Source organism: Aythya ferina (genome assembly GCF_964211825.1).
Source record: "Aythya ferina genome assembly, chromosome: 13".
NCBI lineage: Eukaryota > Metazoa > Chordata > Aves > Anseriformes > Anatidae > Aythya > Aythya ferina.
The window spans coordinates 14,386,078-14,404,704 of NC_140311.1; the positions used below are offsets into that span (position 1 = coordinate 14,386,078).

The 18,627-nt window shown below is 49.5% G+C and overlaps 2 protein-coding genes across 3 annotated transcripts; one reads left to right on the forward strand and one right to left on the reverse strand.

Moving 5' to 3' along the window:
- Nucleotides 1-45: 45 nt before the first annotated feature.
- UBE2A (ubiquitin conjugating enzyme E2 A) lies at nt 46-8,055 on the forward strand. Its single transcript, XM_084534824.1, has 6 exons — nt 46-303; nt 626-706; nt 800-825; nt 5,070-5,159; nt 6,134-6,222; nt 6,619-8,055. Exons 1-6 carry the CDS (start codon nt 260-262, stop codon nt 6,745-6,747), a joined length of 459 nt encoding a protein of 152 aa, XP_084390950.1. The 5' UTR covers nt 46-259; the 3' UTR covers nt 6,748-8,055.
- Nucleotides 7,376-18,459, reverse strand: NKRF (NFKB repressing factor). Of its 2 annotated transcripts, XR_014697626.1 has the most exons (4): nt 18,116-18,459; nt 14,936-15,057; nt 9,876-13,407; nt 7,376-8,242 (listed from the first exon to the last, which is right to left on the reverse strand). XR_014697626.1 is itself a non-coding variant. In XM_084534774.1 (3 exons), the coding sequence occupies exons 1-3, from the start codon at nt 18,346-18,348 to the stop codon at nt 11,417-11,419; spliced, it is 2,346 nt and encodes a 781-aa protein (XP_084390900.1). In that variant the 5' UTR covers nt 18,349-18,459; the 3' UTR covers nt 7,376-11,416. The 2 variants fall into 2 exon arrangements, 1 of the variants encoding a protein (XP_084390900.1); XM_084534774.1 differs by having other exon boundaries at nt 7,376-13,407.
- Between the last annotated feature and the right edge of the window lie 168 nt (nt 18,460-18,627).

Below are 18,627 nucleotides of genomic sequence, written 5' to 3' on the forward strand. Positions count from 1 at the left end.
GCTCCTCCCTCTCTCTCCCCCCCGCCCCCCCCCCCCCCCCCCCCCGCGGCGCTTGGTACGTGCCGGGAGCGCCCGGCGGCAGCGCAGCGCTCGGCGCAGCCCACGCTCACCGCCCTCCCCCCCCCATTTCCCCCCCGCAGTGGTAGCGGCCGCGATCGTTCCCGGCCGCCGCCTCAGCCCGAGCCTCCCGCTGCCGCCGCTGCCGGGCGCCCCGCGCTGCCCGCGGCCGTGTATGAGCGATTCGTAAGGGGCGGCCGCCATGTCCACCCCGGCCCGTCGGCGCCTCATGCGGGACTTCAAGAGGTAGCGGGGGCGGCGGCGGCGGCGGCGCGGGGAAGGGGGGGGGGGGGGTTGTGGAGGCCGAGGGGCGCCGCGCCCGGCCGGCGGCGGAGGAGGGGGCAGCGCAACATGGCGGCGGGGCAGGGCGCGCTCCGCAGATTGCGTAGCGCCGGGCCGCGCCGCCCGCCTGCGGGTTACGCCGTTTGCGCAGCGGCGGGCGGCTACCTGCCGGGGCTACGCCGAGTGCGTAGGGGCGGGGGGGAGCGGAGGGGACGGGGGCGGCTCTGAGGGGACGGCGGGGGGGGGGGGGCGCGGACCCGGCGCTGAGGCCCGGCTGTGCCCGCAGGCTGCAGGAGGACCCCCCGGCCGGCGTCAGCGGGGCCCCTTCCGAGAACAACATCATGGTGTGGAACGCCGTCATCTTCGGGTGAGTGGGGCCGGGGGCGGCGGCGGGGCTCCCCCCCCCCCTTTCGGGGCCGGTCGGCCCGCGGTAACGCTGTGCTCTGCTTCCCTCCCGCAGGCCCGAGGGGACCCCCTTCGAGGACGGTGAGTGAGGCCGGGGGGCTCCGTGCTGCCCCGGGGGGCTGCGTCCTGCCCCGGGGCTTTGGGGGGGGGGGGGCTGGCAACAGGTGGTGGCTGGGGGACATGGGAGGGACGAGGGCGGGTGGCCGCCTGCACGCCCCCGTACCCACCGCCCACCAAACCCGGCTTTCTTCCTTGACCTGAGGAGGGGTGAGTTCTGTCGCTAGGCTGGATTACAGAAACACGCAAAAAAAAAACACATCAGGGCTTGTTTCTGATTGCTAAACATGGGGATCTGGGGTCTAATTTAGCCTTATTAAGGTTTCTGTTGAGTCCCGGGTGGTGTTTCTGGGCATCCTGCTGTTTGGAGCGATGTCAAACCTGGGGCAGAAGTGCTGTCATTCCAAATTATTTGAATTCCATTTTTGTTTTTGTTTTTCTGATACTGAAAGTGCTTCACAAATCCCCATGTGAGTCAGCCGCTTAAGGAAACAGGTCGGATGTTTGAGGAAGTCCAGAGCAGAATTCTTTTTTGTTCTTGACATCTACTTCACTGCACTACAACGGGTGTCGTTTGGGGTTGAAGATTAAAAGGGCTTCTTAACTTCTAAAGCTGGCTAAATGGGTCCTTGTAGCACAGCTGTGTCCAGCTAGTGCCTGTTTGGGGTTATGGTGAATCCTTCAGCAGCTCTGTGAGAACTTGTTAGACATGAAATGCCGTCCAACTGAAATCAGTGATGCATTTTTTAAGATACTTTCAGTGCAGGCTATAATTAATCCTAGATCTCAGTGACTCATGGCAAAAGTATAAGAAAAACTCCGTAACTGTTACGTTGGTCTTGGCTAACTACTTTGTCTCTGTTTATCCTTGGAGGTAGCACCTGTAGGTATGCCTGCAAATGCCAGATGTTTTCTGTGAAGTTTTTGTGTATTTTAAATACTTCAGGCAGTTACTTTTTTTTCAAGAGATTAGTTAAGGAATTTGGTAGGGTAGCTCTTCTAGAAGACTAATGTTTGGAACTTGAATATTCTGTAACACTGACTGTAGAATAGGTGGGTCAAATAAATGTATTTTATTATCTCAAAAACTTGGGATTAAGGGCTCCTTTAAACTTCAGTGAAGGGTTGCCGGAGCTGCCTAGGCTTTCGGTGCTCTGCTCTTTGGAGGCAGGAAGCCCTCTCCTTGCAGCATGGTGAAATGCAGGTTGTTTCCGTGTTCAGGCTCTTCCAGCGCAGTGTGAGGTTAACAGGTGCTGTGAGGGCTGTTTTCCATATATTTCCATGTAGCTGGAGACTGTTTCAGAGAGCCCTGACGTTCTGATTGTGTCTGTGCTTTCCTGTGTGGCACTGTTGTGCCTTTATCTAGGATACTTGGGGCACCTTGTGCTCGCAGCAGCCTGAAGTTCAAACGACTGCTTGAGTCTGCCACTGCTGTCCTCCTGCTTTGGTTGATCTAATTACACAGTCCTGGTGCGTGATGGATTGCTCTCTTTGTAGCAGAGTGTGTGTTTTTCACAGTGCACGCTCAGGAAAACAGATAATGCATTGTGTTGTGGGGTATGCTTATCTCTGTCTCGCTGGGACATACCTTACATCGTGCCAGATAACCACGGGCTGAGTGCAGCCTGGAGATACGGGGCTAGGGGTGCCGGCGCTGTGCTTTCCCCTCCAGTGACAGGACTCATGGCAGCGCAGTTTGGATCCGGTTAAGCTTCATGTAGGTAAAACCAAGGAACCTTTCATCTAACAGCATTGAGCTGTTCTTTGTTCAGACCCCTGCTGGGGTTCCGTAACCCTCCTTGGGAAGCCTCTTGCCGGGCAGTATCCTTCAGAAGTCACTCTGTGTTCTCGTGTTCAGTCTCTGTCAGTCCCCAGTGACGCTGTTGGACTTCAGATACCTTAATTCTTGTGAAAGTAGATGGTGAAAAGATTTAGTTGTACTGGAGGTGTAATAATCTCAACAGTGTGGGAATTACAGTTCTTCGTTCTCATTGTGGTGAGGCCCTTCTCCACTGTCAGCTTCTGAGGCTTTGTAGCTTTGTCTGAACTGAAATCCCTAGGCTCGAGCACATCTGCTTGCTTGCTGTGCGGAAGAATGCTGCCAACAGCCCTCCGTTCCCTCCACCCCCAGACTTCAGAGGGTGTTTTCACATCTTGGTGTGCAGGCTGACTCGGCCTTGGAGCAACTACTAATTTAGATCAGCAGCCTACCTTCCATCTTCTGGTTTAAGAGGATTCAATTGCAGGTGTCTGCAGTAGGACCTCAGGGACATTTATCCTACCCTTCACCGTGTTTCCCAGAATCTCTGTGCTTGTGGCATGTAACATGGTAACACTGCCACTGATGGAAGCCCAGGTTTCCCCAGTCCTTCAGTCCTGTTCCTCTGAAACTGAATTATGATGTTGTGGTTAGTGCGGGGTTCCTGGCTCAAGAGGAGAGTTCACTAACAGCTAACGTAGTGCCCTGCCTCTGCCATCCGGCAGGCAGCTGGAACAGACAGCAGACCGTTGGCCCTCCATATGGCTTGTTCTTCACCTAAGGAATGTGGATTTCAGTGCATGAAGTGGGGGCTCTTCTACAGAGCCACTGCTTCTCTGGGTCTTGCCTTGAGAATCTGAGTGGGGAGATCTGCCAGCTGGAAGCTGTCTAGCTCAGGTTTGTGTAAAAGTAATGCTGTCGTGCCCCTGCTGGGACAGGTGGCTTCCCTTTCTTTTAGTAGCTTTAAATGGATTCTGAGAGCAGGCTGCCCTCAATACTCTTCTTCGGCTATCTGATCTGTCCCCTCTGCTCCCACTTCAGTCAGCGTTCTAAAATAACATTTTCTGGAGTGTGCTTGTTGAACTCTATTATCTGATGGTTTTCTCCAGCCTACTGCTTGCTTAGTCACTCTCCCACAGAAGTGCCTGCTTTAGTAGCGCATAAAGAGGCTACTGAGAGCTGGAGCTGGGATGGAGAGCGCTGGGAGTTCTCCCAGTACTTGATTCTAAAGTGCTCGCGTTGCCTGGGACTGTCACTGTGTTGGGAAGAACAGGTAGTCCTGGGAAGATGTTTGCAGCTGGCGAAGTTGTTGCAATCTTTCCAGGGTTTGATTTCAAGCTGATCTCAAATCTGCTTCTTTGCATCTGGATGAGCAGGAGTAAAACTAGAAAGCCCCATTGCAGACTCGCACTAATTTAGGATTTCTGCTGTTTAGAAAACTGCTGTTCTTGTTGTTTTACAGGGAGATTGTATGCTGCTAGCCCTGTGCTCCCATGTTGGTAGGCTGCTAATAAAAAACAAACATGCAAAAACTTATTTTTAGGACAGAGACTTTCCACTGCTGTACAGAAAGCTCTGAAGCATCTGTACTCTGTCTTCATATGCAAACGGGAATGTCAAAGCAGTGACCTTCATTTCTTGTAACTCAATGCTGTGGTTTTTGTCCTTACAAAGGAAGGAGCCCCTGGGAAATACTACAGACCCTTACTGATTGGGGAAAAAAGGAAAAGAGATTGAAATCCTTAAGGGGGAGAAAAAAGAAGTGGTAGATCTGCTGTGGCAGCTTGGTTCCTGTAAGGTGCATTCCTCCTGCAGGAGAGCTGTGCGGTGGTACAGGGGTGCCCCAGGTATTTCTCACACAACATAGCCAGGCTTAGGTGGTCTGACATGGTACGGGAAGGGTGGAGGGCCTTGGTTACTGATGGGACTCGCTAGCAGTGCCTGCTCCCTTGATGCCACAGCCAGGCAGGTTAGTTGACAGACTTCTGATTTTTTGATTAGTGTAGCCTGAGGAGAAGGGCTAAAATAACTTACATTGATGCGGGCTGTTAGATCAGTTGGATTGGGACTTAATTGAATACAGTTTTCTGTATTTATTTTATGTATTATATTTGACTGAATACAGTTTTCTGACCCCTCTTAATGAACCGTACTCAAAAGGCGACCATTGAACATGAAGTATAGATGATCAGATTGTGGTTTTTAAAATTTCCAACATGAATGTTGCTTGCAATACTGCTTTTTTACAAAATGATCTCATGATGGGAGCAGTTGTTGATTTAAAAATGTATATATTTCCTTGAAATTTAAGCCTTTTTTAGCAGTAAGTTAGGGAGGAACTCTTTGCAGAGAGAAGCAGCACTGTAGGACTGAGCAAGCTGTAATTTTCGTCCAGCATGTATGTACAACCACAGTTATATTGGTGTGTGCTTACAGAGGAATGGTACTTGTTCATCCCTTATGTAAATTAATTCTGACTAAAGGTTACCTATCTCTCTTTCAACTGCAGGAACTTTCAAACTTACAATAGAATTCACAGAGGAATATCCTAACAAACCACCTACTGTTAGATTTGTCTCTAAAATGTTCCATCCAAATGGTAAGTACTTACACAATATCTACGTATTTTAATTACAGCTTTCTCTAAGTGCTGTAGAAAGGGACTACTTAATAAGCGAGCACCATTCCAGTGTGGTTCTGTGGGGTTTTGATGAGGGCTGTGTGTGTGAGCAGAGCTCAGGCTTGAGACTAAGGGTGCAGTAAGAGCAGTCTTTGTGCTTTCAGGTGACACAGCACAGTATTTTTGAGTCTGTTCTCTCAACCATCTGTTGTTAAACCTGACAGGATATTTTGTACCTAAATAGCAGGTGCCTTCAACTTTTGTCTATACATACTGCATGCATATCAAAATGACCTGAATGCAGTTGTCTGGTATCATTTTTATTTTTCCAGAAATGGCTGCCTGTATGCATGCTATACCTTGAGATGCAGTACTAGTTTCCAACCATAGCCAGTAATAGTAAGATCACTTAATTAAGCCTCTCCCTTAGTAATTAGAAGGTTGGTTCCTTGTCTCTGAACAAATACTAGCTTCGTGAAGAAGTACCTGAAACTTTCAAATGTTGCAAGTTAAGCATGCGTGGTCTAAGTGCACCAAGGGAAGGTTCTTTAGAAGCTGTCACCAGAGGTGACCAGGCACTGACTGCTGTAGGTACTTCCCAGGGGAACCTCTTCTGTTAATTGCTCTTCAAAGAAGTGGTCTTGATTTGGTTCCCATGTGAGTTACATAAATTCTTTGCCTTAAATCTCTTCATGGTTTTCATCCTTTCTGTAGCGGTGGTTGCAGTGTCACAGAAGTTTGCAATTGAAGAATGAGCAGGGTTTGAGGCAGCTGCCAGTGACAAGCTGCATCTCTTACTACATGCAGGCTTGTCTGGTCGATTTAAGTCTCAAACACTACTGGTTTCTGTACTGTTTGTCAGTACCTAGATTTTTTAGGATCAGGCAATACTAAGAAAAAATGAGTAGCTGTACAACTTCTGTTTTAAGCCATTCTTCTTGAACCTTTTCTAGTCTATGCAGATGGTAGTATATGTCTGGATATTCTTCAGAATCGTTGGAGTCCTACTTACGATGTCTCCTCCATCTTAACATCCATACAGGTAAAAGAACACTGCATGAAAAGGCAGAATGAAATTAGGATGCTTAGACATTTTAAAAAAAAAAAAAAAAGCTCAGGAAAAGTGTTTTGGTTCCTGATAGCCAGTATAGCAGCTACGTGTTGTTTGTTAAAGTATGAATGCTTACCACGTGTAAATTCTAGATTTACTGGCACACAGTGGTCACTGCAGGGGTACATCCAGTGATTCCACTGCTCGGGTACTGCTGCATTGTAAAGAGAGAGCTTATAATAATGTCCAACTGGAATAATGCAATGTATCTTACCTACAGCTAGCTGAACTTCTCTGCTCCTACTAGAACTATGGATAGCTTAACGAATATGTTGCTGAAACCCTACGTGCTGTCATGTGTCTAAGAGTCTTTTTCTTTTTGCACAGTCTCTATTGGATGAGCCAAATCCTAACAGTCCAGCAAACAGCCAGGCAGCTCAGCTATACCAAGAGAATAAGCGGGAATATGAAAAACGGGTTTCTGCAATAGTAGAACAGAGTTGGCGTGATTGTTGACCCAGGATGATGCAAATGAACACTCTGGTGATGAGGAAAATACATGAAGTGTCTGAGTCATCTTCTTCCTCCTAGCATCACTGCATTTACTTTGAAAGCAGAATAGCTGTTGTGCTGTTGCCACCCTCCCTTGCTGAAGCTTCTTCTCCTTGGACATCAGAAAGCACCCACTTTGAAGTCAAATGTACTGTACTTGGGTTACTTGCAAAAGAATTACTGATGCTGAATTCATTTTCTGTGGTCCCTCTCCAGTCTTAGGGCAGTATTGTGCATTTCTGTAGTGTACACTAAGCTTTTAATTGTAATTGTGTTATACACAGTGATGCTTATGTGTAGCTTGATAAAAGGGATGTTTATATACATACACATTTTTTAACTGATATTACTAAAGTGCTGATCTGTCCAGGCTGGTCATTTACCATTGGTTTAGACCCCACTGCATTTGTAAGTACTGAGTGAAGAAATAACCTTGTTTCCCATTTGTATTGGTTTATCAACTCCTTACTTATGGAAAAAAACAAACAGCTAAACCAATTGCCATTCGATTAGTAAGACCATGGAATGCTAGTCACTTCTGCACCTCCCATGCAGGATTTATGTACAGGTATACATAAATCACTACAGTTGTGGTACTTTCATCTTTGCTGAGGGTGAGAAACAAACCCTGTTTTTTTATTTTAAATAGTGTGTTAAAGGACATGCCTATAGAGACTGCTTAAATAAGTTTCTATAGTCTTGTTGCTGACATTACTGGACAAAAGCAGGTGGAGCTGTGGTATTCTGAGTGAGAGACTTTCCCAATTCAGGAAGAGGTAAAGCCTGAAGTGTTTCAGAGGTGGAGTTACTCTTTCAGTGTCTTTCTCCTTCCCCTCATCTTTATCTGAGAAAGATAAGTTCTTTGGGATCCAACTTTGCCTTGTGGAAAGTTTGAATAAAGTATGGGGTAGTCTCTGCAGTTCCTGTTCTTTGTTGATTGTGTGGTTTACGTGAGCTACTGCTGCATGCTTGAGTTAGTATTCCTTCCATTTTATGAAAGTATTTTTTTCAACTCTGAAAAAAACAGTTCAAAGTCCATACTCACTTTTCTGTAAGGCTAAGTTAGTACATTTGGATACAGTACCTTAAGCAGCAGTGTGGGATGAAACCTTCCAGTTGTGTTGTCCACTGTTCCAGTGTCTTTTGTGTGCACATTGGTCTGTTAGTTGAGAAGTATAACTTTGCACAAGTAACCCATGTAAGAAACTGTACATTTTTCAAAACTTGTAAATAAAAAAGTGTAACCTTAATGCTTATTGTATAAATAGGCAAGAGGTGTACAACTGTGATTATTTTACTGGGGATGATAGGAAGTGTCAGGTAGAAGCTGTTGATTTCTACAACCCAGGCTATAAAATACTTGCTTACCTTTTGGGCAGGACCTGTTGTGCTCAGGCCAAGCTCTACATTCACCTTGCAAAGAAAATCAAATAAGCCCTTCCAGCTAGATCAAGGAGGCCTGGAGAACAAAGGAGGAAAGACAGGTCAGTATCAACTAGCAAGCAGAGAAATTAAAAAACAGACACAAATCCTATCAAGAAAAACACAGAAGGCTCAGGACCATTCCATTCCTATTAGTAGTAAGCTGTTTAAAAAAAAAAAAAACACACCAAAAACCCACAAAAACAAACCTATCGTAAGTTTTTAACAGCAACTTAAAACCTTCCATAACTAATTGTTAGGGGAATCATATTTCTACTTCATGCCTGTCTAGGAGAGAATAGGATTCAAAATGACGTACAACACAAGCCGCTCCTGTGCCTTAACTCCACCAGTAAGACAGAAGCTGCCAGCTTCTTCAAAAGAAATCTACCAGGCTTTACACCTCTTCTCCTGTGCCAACGCTTCTGTGCTAACACTTCTCCCCTGGAAAAGGCCTTTTGTCTTACGCAGCACAGCTTTTCACCACTGAAGTCCTACTCAGCGATCCTTGCTAGTGTTCCTAAAGGACAGTAGCTTTTCTGGACCCTTGAACCAGCAGCTTTATCAGCCACAAAAAAAACTATGAGAGGTAGGGAGAGGATTCAACTCCATGCACTAGACCCGATAGGCTCTTACAGACACAGTGAGTCTGCCTCAATTAGTTTCTTTAGCATTCCCTGTGCACAACTTGCCCAAGTCGGAGCCAGTCAAGAACGAGCATCTGGTTACACCAAATTACACCAGTGCAAAACAGCCCCACTGCCAGCAAAGCCCAAAGCCAACCAAAAGGCGTATGAAGGCTCGTAGCCATTTCCTCAGTACCATCTGTAGCTCATTCTGCTTTTCTGAATGGCCCAAGTCATTCTGATCTCATAGCAGCCCTTCCATTTTTGTGTTTGTCTTGCTAGTCACTAAAATAAAAGCTTCGACTCTAAGGCAGCCAGAAACATGAGCACAGAGGTGCAAGAACCTCGCCTTTACTCCTTTCCTCCGCCAGTCCTTCATCCACTAACTCAACATTAAACCACGCAGTGCTGGCTCCAGCAAGCTGCATGAACAGGAGCTGGAGCAGGCAGCAGTTCTTCACTGCCAACAGCTGACGCCCAGCCGGCCAAACATCCAGCAGCAAGCAGGAAGGCAACAGAAAGGGCTGGCACAGCGCTACCCCACTGGGCAAAGACTTCGGGCCCTAAAAGCCCAGGGTGCTACCCAGGAGAGAATAAAACCACCACCGACACCTTGCAGACTCCCTGTTGCTCAGTAACTGTTACAGCACCATTACAGTTATCCTCTGCCCCCTACTGCTCAGCAAAAAGACATTTTTCACCCCCAATACCGCACTGGTGCTCTCACCACCCTGCCTGGTGTCACCAAGCTTTAAGACCTGCTGATAACCGAGTTAGGGAGGGGGAGCCACACTCCTGCTTGCAGGAATATCTGCCCAGGAAGTACCAGGCTTCTTCCACACTCCTACACTGCCATCTGCTATAGCCCAGCCTCCCTGGGAGCAGAATTCAGAAGGAGAGGGAGCAGTGCACAAACAAAAAGAGGACCCTTTCAGAATTTTCTACCAGATTATTTTTCTTCAAAAACAGCATCTTATTTCAGAAGCCCAAGCTAACAGAAGCTGTGCTGAAGCCACCCAGTTAAAGACAGGAGGGGATGCTTACCTGGAACTGGAATTCTTCCAGGGCAATCTCTTCCTTTTCACACTGCTGCGATGAAAACATCTCTAGCTGCACGTCACCTCCTGTCTCTTCTGTTTCATCAGCAGGGGTCAGTCACCCTCTCCTCAGAGCCAAGAGTATTAAAAAAAAAAAAAAAAACAAACAGTGTAAGGGGTGGAAAAAAGATGTAGGACAATGCAAAGAGTGAAGAGGCAAATATGGGAAGCAGAAAACCAAAAGCTGTAACTGGGACATAAACCATCAGGCAAACAGGTGAAGAAATACTTCATTATGATTGTATTTGTGCTACAGAACCATCAGCCGTCCCCACTGGTCACAGAAAAAAACAACGAACAGCATCTCTGAGCAAATCTTACACTTGGCTTTTCCAAGGTCAATCCCCGACCTCCACATCTCCAGGCATGAAGCAGGCATTCCTCCAAGGCTGGAGGCTCCGTGCGTGGTGCAGCGCTGCAGCCTGCTCCCCAGGCAAGGAGAGGAGTGCTCCACACTCCCGGTGAGATGCTGTGCTCACACACCTCCGAGCAGCACCACGCAGTTTACTCAGGAACTGCCCTCAACATACACAAGCACAGGTACATTAAATTAAGCGAGCAGAGAAATGATTAGGCACAGAGTTGGTTTTGCTCAGGATTAAACAGCTTATATTCAAAGTAAAAAAATAAGTTATGCAACAGTCCCCATGAGCATCTCTGACGCGTGGGCTCTGCGTTTACCACCCGGTTTGTATTTCACACATTACCGTGGCATTTGCACATGTGTCAAGCAGTGCTGTTAAGTAAAAATCCACTGGAATTACCTACGTTCAACACACTCACGGCTAAGGTGCTTTCAGTGACTTTCAGTATGGGAGACACAAGGTAGGAACCTGTGAACAGAACTGTAAGCTGGTTAAGGACACCTCTACATACATACACAGCAGAGACAAACATGACTGTACCATAGATATGTTTCTCAAGAATAAATGCAGTTTTCGCACTTTTTTTTCCCCCAACACAACACGTGACAAATCTTGTGGGTGTTTTTTTTTTCCAGAAATAAAGCTGTATTTTTATTGTCATTAATACCAACTTTACATACAGATTTATTCCTCCAAACTGCATTTCCTTTGCTTTTCATTATTTTTTGTTGTTGTAAAAAAAAAAAAAAAAAAAAAGCTTTTTTTTTTTTTCCTTTTCCTTTCTCAGACAAAAAGAATAAGGAAACTATAATTTTAAATGGTGTCAAATTCCTTCTGGTTGGATGTGTGTTTTTGCTATTACAAAACTATTAAAATATGAGGGAGCAAGTAATATCAAAGACATACAGTAATAGCACTACTGGTTCTGGGCTGTGCTAATACACTTGAACAGAACTCGGTCAGTCCTAATTGACTAGTAACATTTCCAAAATTGTATGAGCAAGGTAAAAGATTTCAATGTTAATATATCCCGCAACAAGAAAATGCAGCATCTTTCTTTCATCGGGTGTCTAGGAAGTTTCAGTTCATCGCTACTCCCACCAGTGAAGTCGGACACCTAACCTCAGTTTGCCTGAGGCATGATCAGCTCATAATGCCCAACCTGGCCTTCTTGCTTCAGCTGGTCTATGAGATCCTCTTTGCGCCGCTTTCTGCTTACCACCAAGTACCTGTCATGGCCCTGCCCGTGAGATTTACTCTTAAGACCATATTTTTGGGCAATCTGATGTATCTGCTTCCGCTCGTCGTTCGTCAGTTCTGTAGAGAATGTCAAGTCAACGTGACTTTCTGAGCGTGCATAGTTTCGAATGATCTGTTCGATGTCTCTTTTAGCGATTTTATTTACCCTTTCCACATCAAGCCCCAGTCCTTCCCTTTTAAACTGCTCCTTCACTGAAATAGGCTCTCTGATTCCTTCGCCGTCTTTCCCTAGACCACCACCTGTCCAGCCCATCTTTCTTAAAATTTGATTCCCAATGTTGTCTTCTTTGATCTTCTGCTTGAAAGCCTCTTCTGCTGACCGACCCTGAATCTCATTTCTAGAGATGACGTCTTCAATGGTGCCTTTCTTCAGGTTATTAACAACAGTCGGCTGAGTCTTTTTGAGGATTTTCACAGCTTCCTCTGCTGCCTCATGCTTGACAGATTTCTTCACTCCGACTGCTTCCGCGATGAATTCGTTTTCGAGCAGCACCTTGCACTTCCATCGCATGCCAGTCATCCTTTCAAAGACGTACTCTACTGTCATCTTGTTGAACTGTGCGGTGTCATTCAGGGTGCACACCGGGTTATCCGAGTTCTCGTAAACCACCAGGTCCTTCAGGTCCTTCTTCCTTCCGGAACCCCGCGAGGAGCAGCCCACCTTCTGAACCTGCGTCACTTTGATGGCAGTTACATTTGACTGCGTCTTCTGCAAAATCTTCAAGGCCTCGTCGGCTGCCGCGTGCTTGCTGGTCTTCTTGGTACCGTATCCCTCGGCTAGGCAGTGATCTTGTAGATACACTCGACAGCGCCACATGCGGTTGGGCATTAAGTCATATTTATACTCAACAGACATTTTATTATACGAGGCCGAATTGTTAAGGATTCCTATCGAATCGCTAGCGTTCTCCGTGAGGACAAAACTAGTCCAGTGTTTGCTGGTGTTGGGGGAATTTTTCACAGACTCAGAACCAGGCTGCATGGGGACGCAGTCCCTGTTGGCCACCACAAACTCCTCGTGAGGTTTGAGAGCTGGAGGGAAATCCGTGCGGTTCACGCCTGCCTCGCACACCACCAGGTCTTCGTGGTAGGTGTGTCTGAACTTGCGCTGAACGACCCTGACTTCTACAGACTTCTGCAGCAGCCTGACTGCCAGCTCCGCAGCTCGGTCCCGCGACCCATTTTTGCTGCCAGCATAACCGGTGGCCAGGTAGACGTTCTGACATCGTACTTCACAGGCGAAGCCATCCGTTAGGAGCTTCTTACTCTTCGGGAGGTCGGCAGGAGCGATTTCTTTCAGAGGAGCATAAATATATTCAGGATTTGTCTTGCAGGCCTGAATTGAACGCGTCAGAAGATACGTATAGTTAATTTTTTCAGTCCCGGTGTTTGCATCTGGGTTAGCAAGGTTTTTCCAGACAGCTGCTGACAGTTTCTCGATAAAGCTCTGCTTCTGCATTATAGCTGACGGAGGGAAGGTCTCTGACGCAGACTGGACAGCTGAAGGAGAAACAGAAACCTGCAACGCGCCACTTGTGGTAGTGTCCACACTGTTCACAGCCTTACTGGCTGCTGCTGGCTGGCTGACGAAGCCAAGCCCAGCCGTGTTGGAGAGCTGGGGATCCACCTCCTGCGCATTCCTTAAGGGAGAATTTGTACAGTTCTCAGCTGGCTGTGCCACGCTGTTGGTATTTGCCTCCTGGTTCACTTCCTGCATTTGGTTATCCAGAGGATCCTCCTTCTTCTTGTCTTTCTCTGCGCTGGTCACGAAGTGGATGGGTTCAAAACGCGGTCGCACCCGGAACCTTGGGGCCATCTTTTTGGGAGGCTCAGGAACCTCGTCTGGCTCTGGACCTGTGGGGTAGAAGAAAATTCCAAGATTATCAATAAATACGTGCTGTGACAGGGAGACAACGTCTTCACAGAGCCATCTCCAGGAGGAGCATGCAGGGTTCAAACACAGGATTCCCCCTTAGCCACAAACCAAAAGGTTTCCTTCTGGAGACGCTTGCAACCGATCAAAACAGAACATTCGTTTGTGGGCAGGTCACTTCAGGGATAGCCCCAGATCCACAACTACCATACAAAAACCTCTACACATTTAGCTGCATGGATTTTGGGTCTGAATCACTTGCTCTGCCCCTCAGCATGGCTCAATGAACCATTTCTGAAGTGAATCCACATTACTGACAGACCTCATTTCTTAACGAAGAGAGATGTGAATGAAGCACAGCATCCTGGTACACACAGCTACTGCAGAAATGCCAGAACAGCCGACAACTCTGTGACTCTACCTCGAAAAGACGGCTACACAAGGCATCTACTGCAAAAGATTGAGTCCCCACACGCTGAAGTGGTACATGGATATGATTTCAGCAGAGGAGCAGAAGGCCACCTTGGCACCCTGGAACAAACTGCCTGATGCAGTGCCAGCACGTGCAGCTGTGATGCAGGTCAGGTAACGGCTGCCTGGGCATAGTGCTACCACAGCACATTTATCGTAACCTGGTTCAGTGCCGCTGAAAAAAGCACTTCACATGCAGCAAAAACAGGCACTCCAATGAGGTGACGAAGCTCTTACATGTGTTCAATCCTTCAGTTGTCACAGTGCTGATGACTTACAGCAAGGTTTACGTTTCTTGTTCAGCTTGGTACTTGGATTTCTGCACTGCAGCAGCATCTAAAGGCCCTCAGCAGCACAGCAGCTCTTTGCTGTGTGTGTAGCACACAACAGAGACCCCTTCCCGAAGCACTGCTGCCTAAGGGACAGACGTAGCATGGGAGGGACATCGTGTTGTTCTCAATTTTGCAAATGGGGCAGGGAAGCTCAAAAGATGACTGCATGATTCTGATCACCCCGCTCCTTCCCAAGACAGGGCAGGGAGCTCTGAGGGCCTAGAGAGGAGCCTGGGGATGGCACTGCGGACCAGCCAGCCCGCTCTGCCCACTGCTTTTCCTTCACAGGAAAAGCTACAGCTGGAACATCCATTCCTGAGAGCATGGGGCTGGGCTGAGCTACCCAAGACTCTTCCAGGCCCTCCCTCAAACCCAGAAAGCTGAATTCCATACCTCCACACACACATACAGCCCCATCTCAGGTGACAACGCCACCCCTCACTACAGCAAAGGACAATCAGAGCTAGTTAATGACACAGATCCAACTCCCTAACGCTATCATTAGCAAAAATCTATTACATGGCAATTTCAGTAAAAATTCCCTAAGCAAAATGAGACCTCTGCGTGAATTACACTCTGTGATATGGCAGAGAAGGGAAACGGCTGCAGTCCAACAGAGCACAGCCCAGTCCCTCTCCTGCCTGCTATGGGCCCACGCCACCCCACTGTCTGCACACCCGAGCAGGGACAGGGACAAGGTACTCACTGTCGGAAGGAGAGAGCTGCCTCTTCAGCTTCCTGCAAGGGACGAGCTCAAACGTCCGCATCTCCCCGATGTCGATGCCTTCGGCCATCTTGAGAACCTTCTCCATCACCTGCGAGCCGTATCTGCGTGGATCCAACAGCACAGCGCGTTACAACTGCTCCCGCGGGGGCACCCGGCCTCAAACCGAGCCCTCCTGCACCTGCTCCCAAGCCTAAATCACCCTGAGTCTTTGTGTCAGTGAGGGTCCCGGCACTCACCCCAGGCAGGCAGGTCAGCCAGAAAAAAACCACGTCTTTTAGGAACAGCCTGCACGATAAGCAGGACCTTTTATTATGAAAAAAAAAAAAAAAGAACTACAGCTGTCTGAGACACTGAACGTGGTCCTACAGAGCCCCTCACCCTGCTCCAGTACTAGCAAAGGACCTGAGCACTGACCAAAGCCTGACACCAGCACAGCGAGGCTGGGGCAGGAGAGCTGCGAGCAAGTCGCCTCGTCCCCAGTGAACCCATCTGTGAATAACAAGCAGAGCAGCCACCCAACCCAGGGGGTTTAAAACTTTAACATATATGCAGTATCTGCCTAAATGCAGTACTTGGCAAGGCTGTGAGGATCACTGAGGGGGATGGAGGAGGTGGCGTCTCAGCGGGCAGTGAGCCAAGCACTGAGGTTCCTGCCCAGGTCAGCAGCCGCAGCCCGCACGTCACCAATCCCGAAGTCACAGCTGTCAGGTGACAAAGGCACTCCTCTGCTTTTATCAGCCACTCTCCAGAAAGCTGTACTCGGTTTTAGCTTGGGAGCTGTCCATGAAAAGTTTTCAATCCCTGAGCCATGAAAGAGGCGAGGTGGCCGCCACAAGCTCTGTGCAAAGCACGCACCCCGCTGCAGCTTCGTGGAGGCAGGACGTGCACTGTGAAACATCCTGCTCGGCTGTACATCCCCGACCCTCTGAGCATCCCATTACTTCTAAGATCTGTCACGTTTTCAAACCGTTTGCAAGGCTAAAGCTGAGCAAGAAAAATAAAATAAAAAAAAAAAAAACACTTTCTAACTGATGCAAGCTTACAAACATGGCACAAAACTAGACTCAGACAGCTTTGCGCTGGGGCTCAGAAAGGAGAAAAGGCAACCGTGCACCTGCTCCAGGAGCAGCTCATCTTCAAGAGACAGCAGCCAGCAGCACCACCACTGAACCAGCTGTAAGCACCGGGGCTCAGATTTCTGCCAGAGGAAGAGCAGACCTGTCCCGGCACGTGTTCACCTAACCTGGCTGCTGCAATCTCACCTCGTGCAGGCTGCACGTGGAGGCAGAGGAACGCCATGCCTCCGATGCCTAAATGAAGTCTGCCCGCTTTGGTTTAAGTTTGCTACCCCCTGTCCTGATCCCAGCATAACGGGTTATTTCCCCCATGGGACAGCTACCTCTAACACATCCGAGAACATATTCAGCTTCCCCTGCAAGCTCTAAGCTAAATGCACGCTGTTATTTAACTGCTTCCCTACAGACCACATTTTCTAAGGCCTCTGGACGTCCTCCAGACAATCCTCCAACAGAACACTCCCTCAGGTTTCATCAGCAAAGACTCTGATAAGCAGGTGGTCTTCAGCTGTCATGCGACCAACAATAAAAAAAAACACACACATACAAAAAAAGATTTAAAAGAGAAAACAACAGAACTCTCCCAGCCTTCAAGTTATTCACTTTACAGAGCAGCTCTGCATAAAGCTCCCACCTGCTCCCTGGCAGCACTGTGCTCGCTGGGCCCATGCAGTGCATGCAGGTTTGTGTACAACACAAGCTTTGGGGAAATCTCCTTACTGATATCAACTCTGCACAGCGTGTGTAAACCTATTGCTTGTGTCTCCCCTGAGAGCTGCTGCTAAAGAGGTTCATCAGTGAAAGTATGCGCACTCACAGGCGTAACTTGGGTCATTTTTCATGTTTTGAGGTCTTGCCATATAGCCCTTCACTTCTGCTATCAGCGCCCTGTGTCCACATTGCAGCAGTGCTGTTGCCAAAAGCACCGTCACAAAGGCCCTCCACTAAGACAGCATAAAAACTTACACACAGACCAAGCAAACCATGTCTGAAAACGATACCCTCAATCTGAATAATCTAAAGTTTTTAGAACTTGAAACTACTTTAACACTAAGGTCAACTTTAATGCTCACGGAGCAGAATGGTTTAGTACTTGGATCACAAAGTAAAAGGAGAAGACTTAGAGAAGTCAGCTTGGACCTGTGTTGCCCAACAAGACCCTGGGACAGTAATGTTAACAGAAGTAAAGCTTCGTGCCCTTCAGTGCTCACAGGTCCCTCTCCTGTTGCTGCACAAGTAACTGCAGTTATGAAGCTGTCCCTCCTGCCTCGTGTCCGGCAGGACACCAGCCCCAGCACCAGAAGTGCCAGGCGGGATGTGTGAGCTTTCTGGCGGCCCCAGAGCCTGGCTGGTTGTTTCTGCACCTCGGCAGCGATGCTGGTGAAGGTGGAAAACCTCTTCCACTTGCTGGGCCTGTTCCTCTCAGAGAGCACCAAACCGGGCGTTAAGGGGGTGGTAAGGGCTGCTTTATGCTTGCAGGGACGCTTTCTTCTCAATTAAGCCACAAGGCACCCCGCCACGTGCTTCAAAAGCCCTCAGGAGCACAACACCAACACCTACTTCCAAAATACAAAATATACCTGTGCTTTCCTAGTGCCCCGCTCCTCCTCTGCTGCTCCCCATGTCCTCTCCCTGCCCCGTGTCCTCTCCAAACCCCCCGGGGCTGTGCTCAGGGGGCCGGGACGGGCCTGACAGCAGGGCTGGGGCCTGTCACAGCCAGGGCATGGCCACGGGGCTCCTCGGGGAGCCATCGCCTCAGGGACCCCCTCACCTCAGTGCCCCCCTTACCTCAGGGGCCCATCACCTCAGGGCAACTCCTTACCTCAGGGCTCCCCCCAGCTCCACCTCAGGGGTCCCAAATGCCTCATATATCCCTCCTTCCCCTCAGAACCTTCCCCTTTACCTCAGCAGCCCCCCCCCCCCCCCATTACCTCAGGACCCCCTCCCTTCACCTCAGCCCCCTCCTTCCACCTCAGAGCCCCCCTCATTACCTCAGGGACCACCCCCCCCCCCACCTCAGGACCCCCTCCCTTCACCTCAGCCCCCCTCCCCGTCCCCTCAGGACCCCCCCCGCCCCACCGACCTGCATCCCATGAAGACGTGGTTGGCCCAGAGCACGGACAGTGCCAGCAGTTGGTCGATGGCGGCCCCGGGGTACCCGCGGAGGTGGCGGAGGATGAAGCGGCGGCGCAGCGCCCATTGCCGCTCGCTCTCGTGGTACTGCCGCCACTGCTCCAGCACCGCCTCGGGCACCTCCTCCGCTGCCGGCGGCGACGGCATCGAACCGGAGGCCTCGGCCGCCCAATCGCCGGGCATGGGCGCGGCCGAGAGGCACTCCGGGGCACCGGGCGGGCCCGGGCCCCACGTGCGGCACGGGCCGGGCCCGGCTGCGGGGTCCCGGGGGGTCCCGGGGGGTCCCGGTACGGCCCCGGTGCGGCCCCGGCCCCGCGCTCCCCCTCCTCACCCCCGGCCCGGTGCGGCCCCGGCCCCGCCCCTCCCCCTCCCCCTCGCCGGCTCCGGCCGCGCTCGCGCCGCGCGGGGGCCCCCCGGTTACCGCCGCGTCACGTGGCCGCGCGTCACGGCCGCGCGAGACGC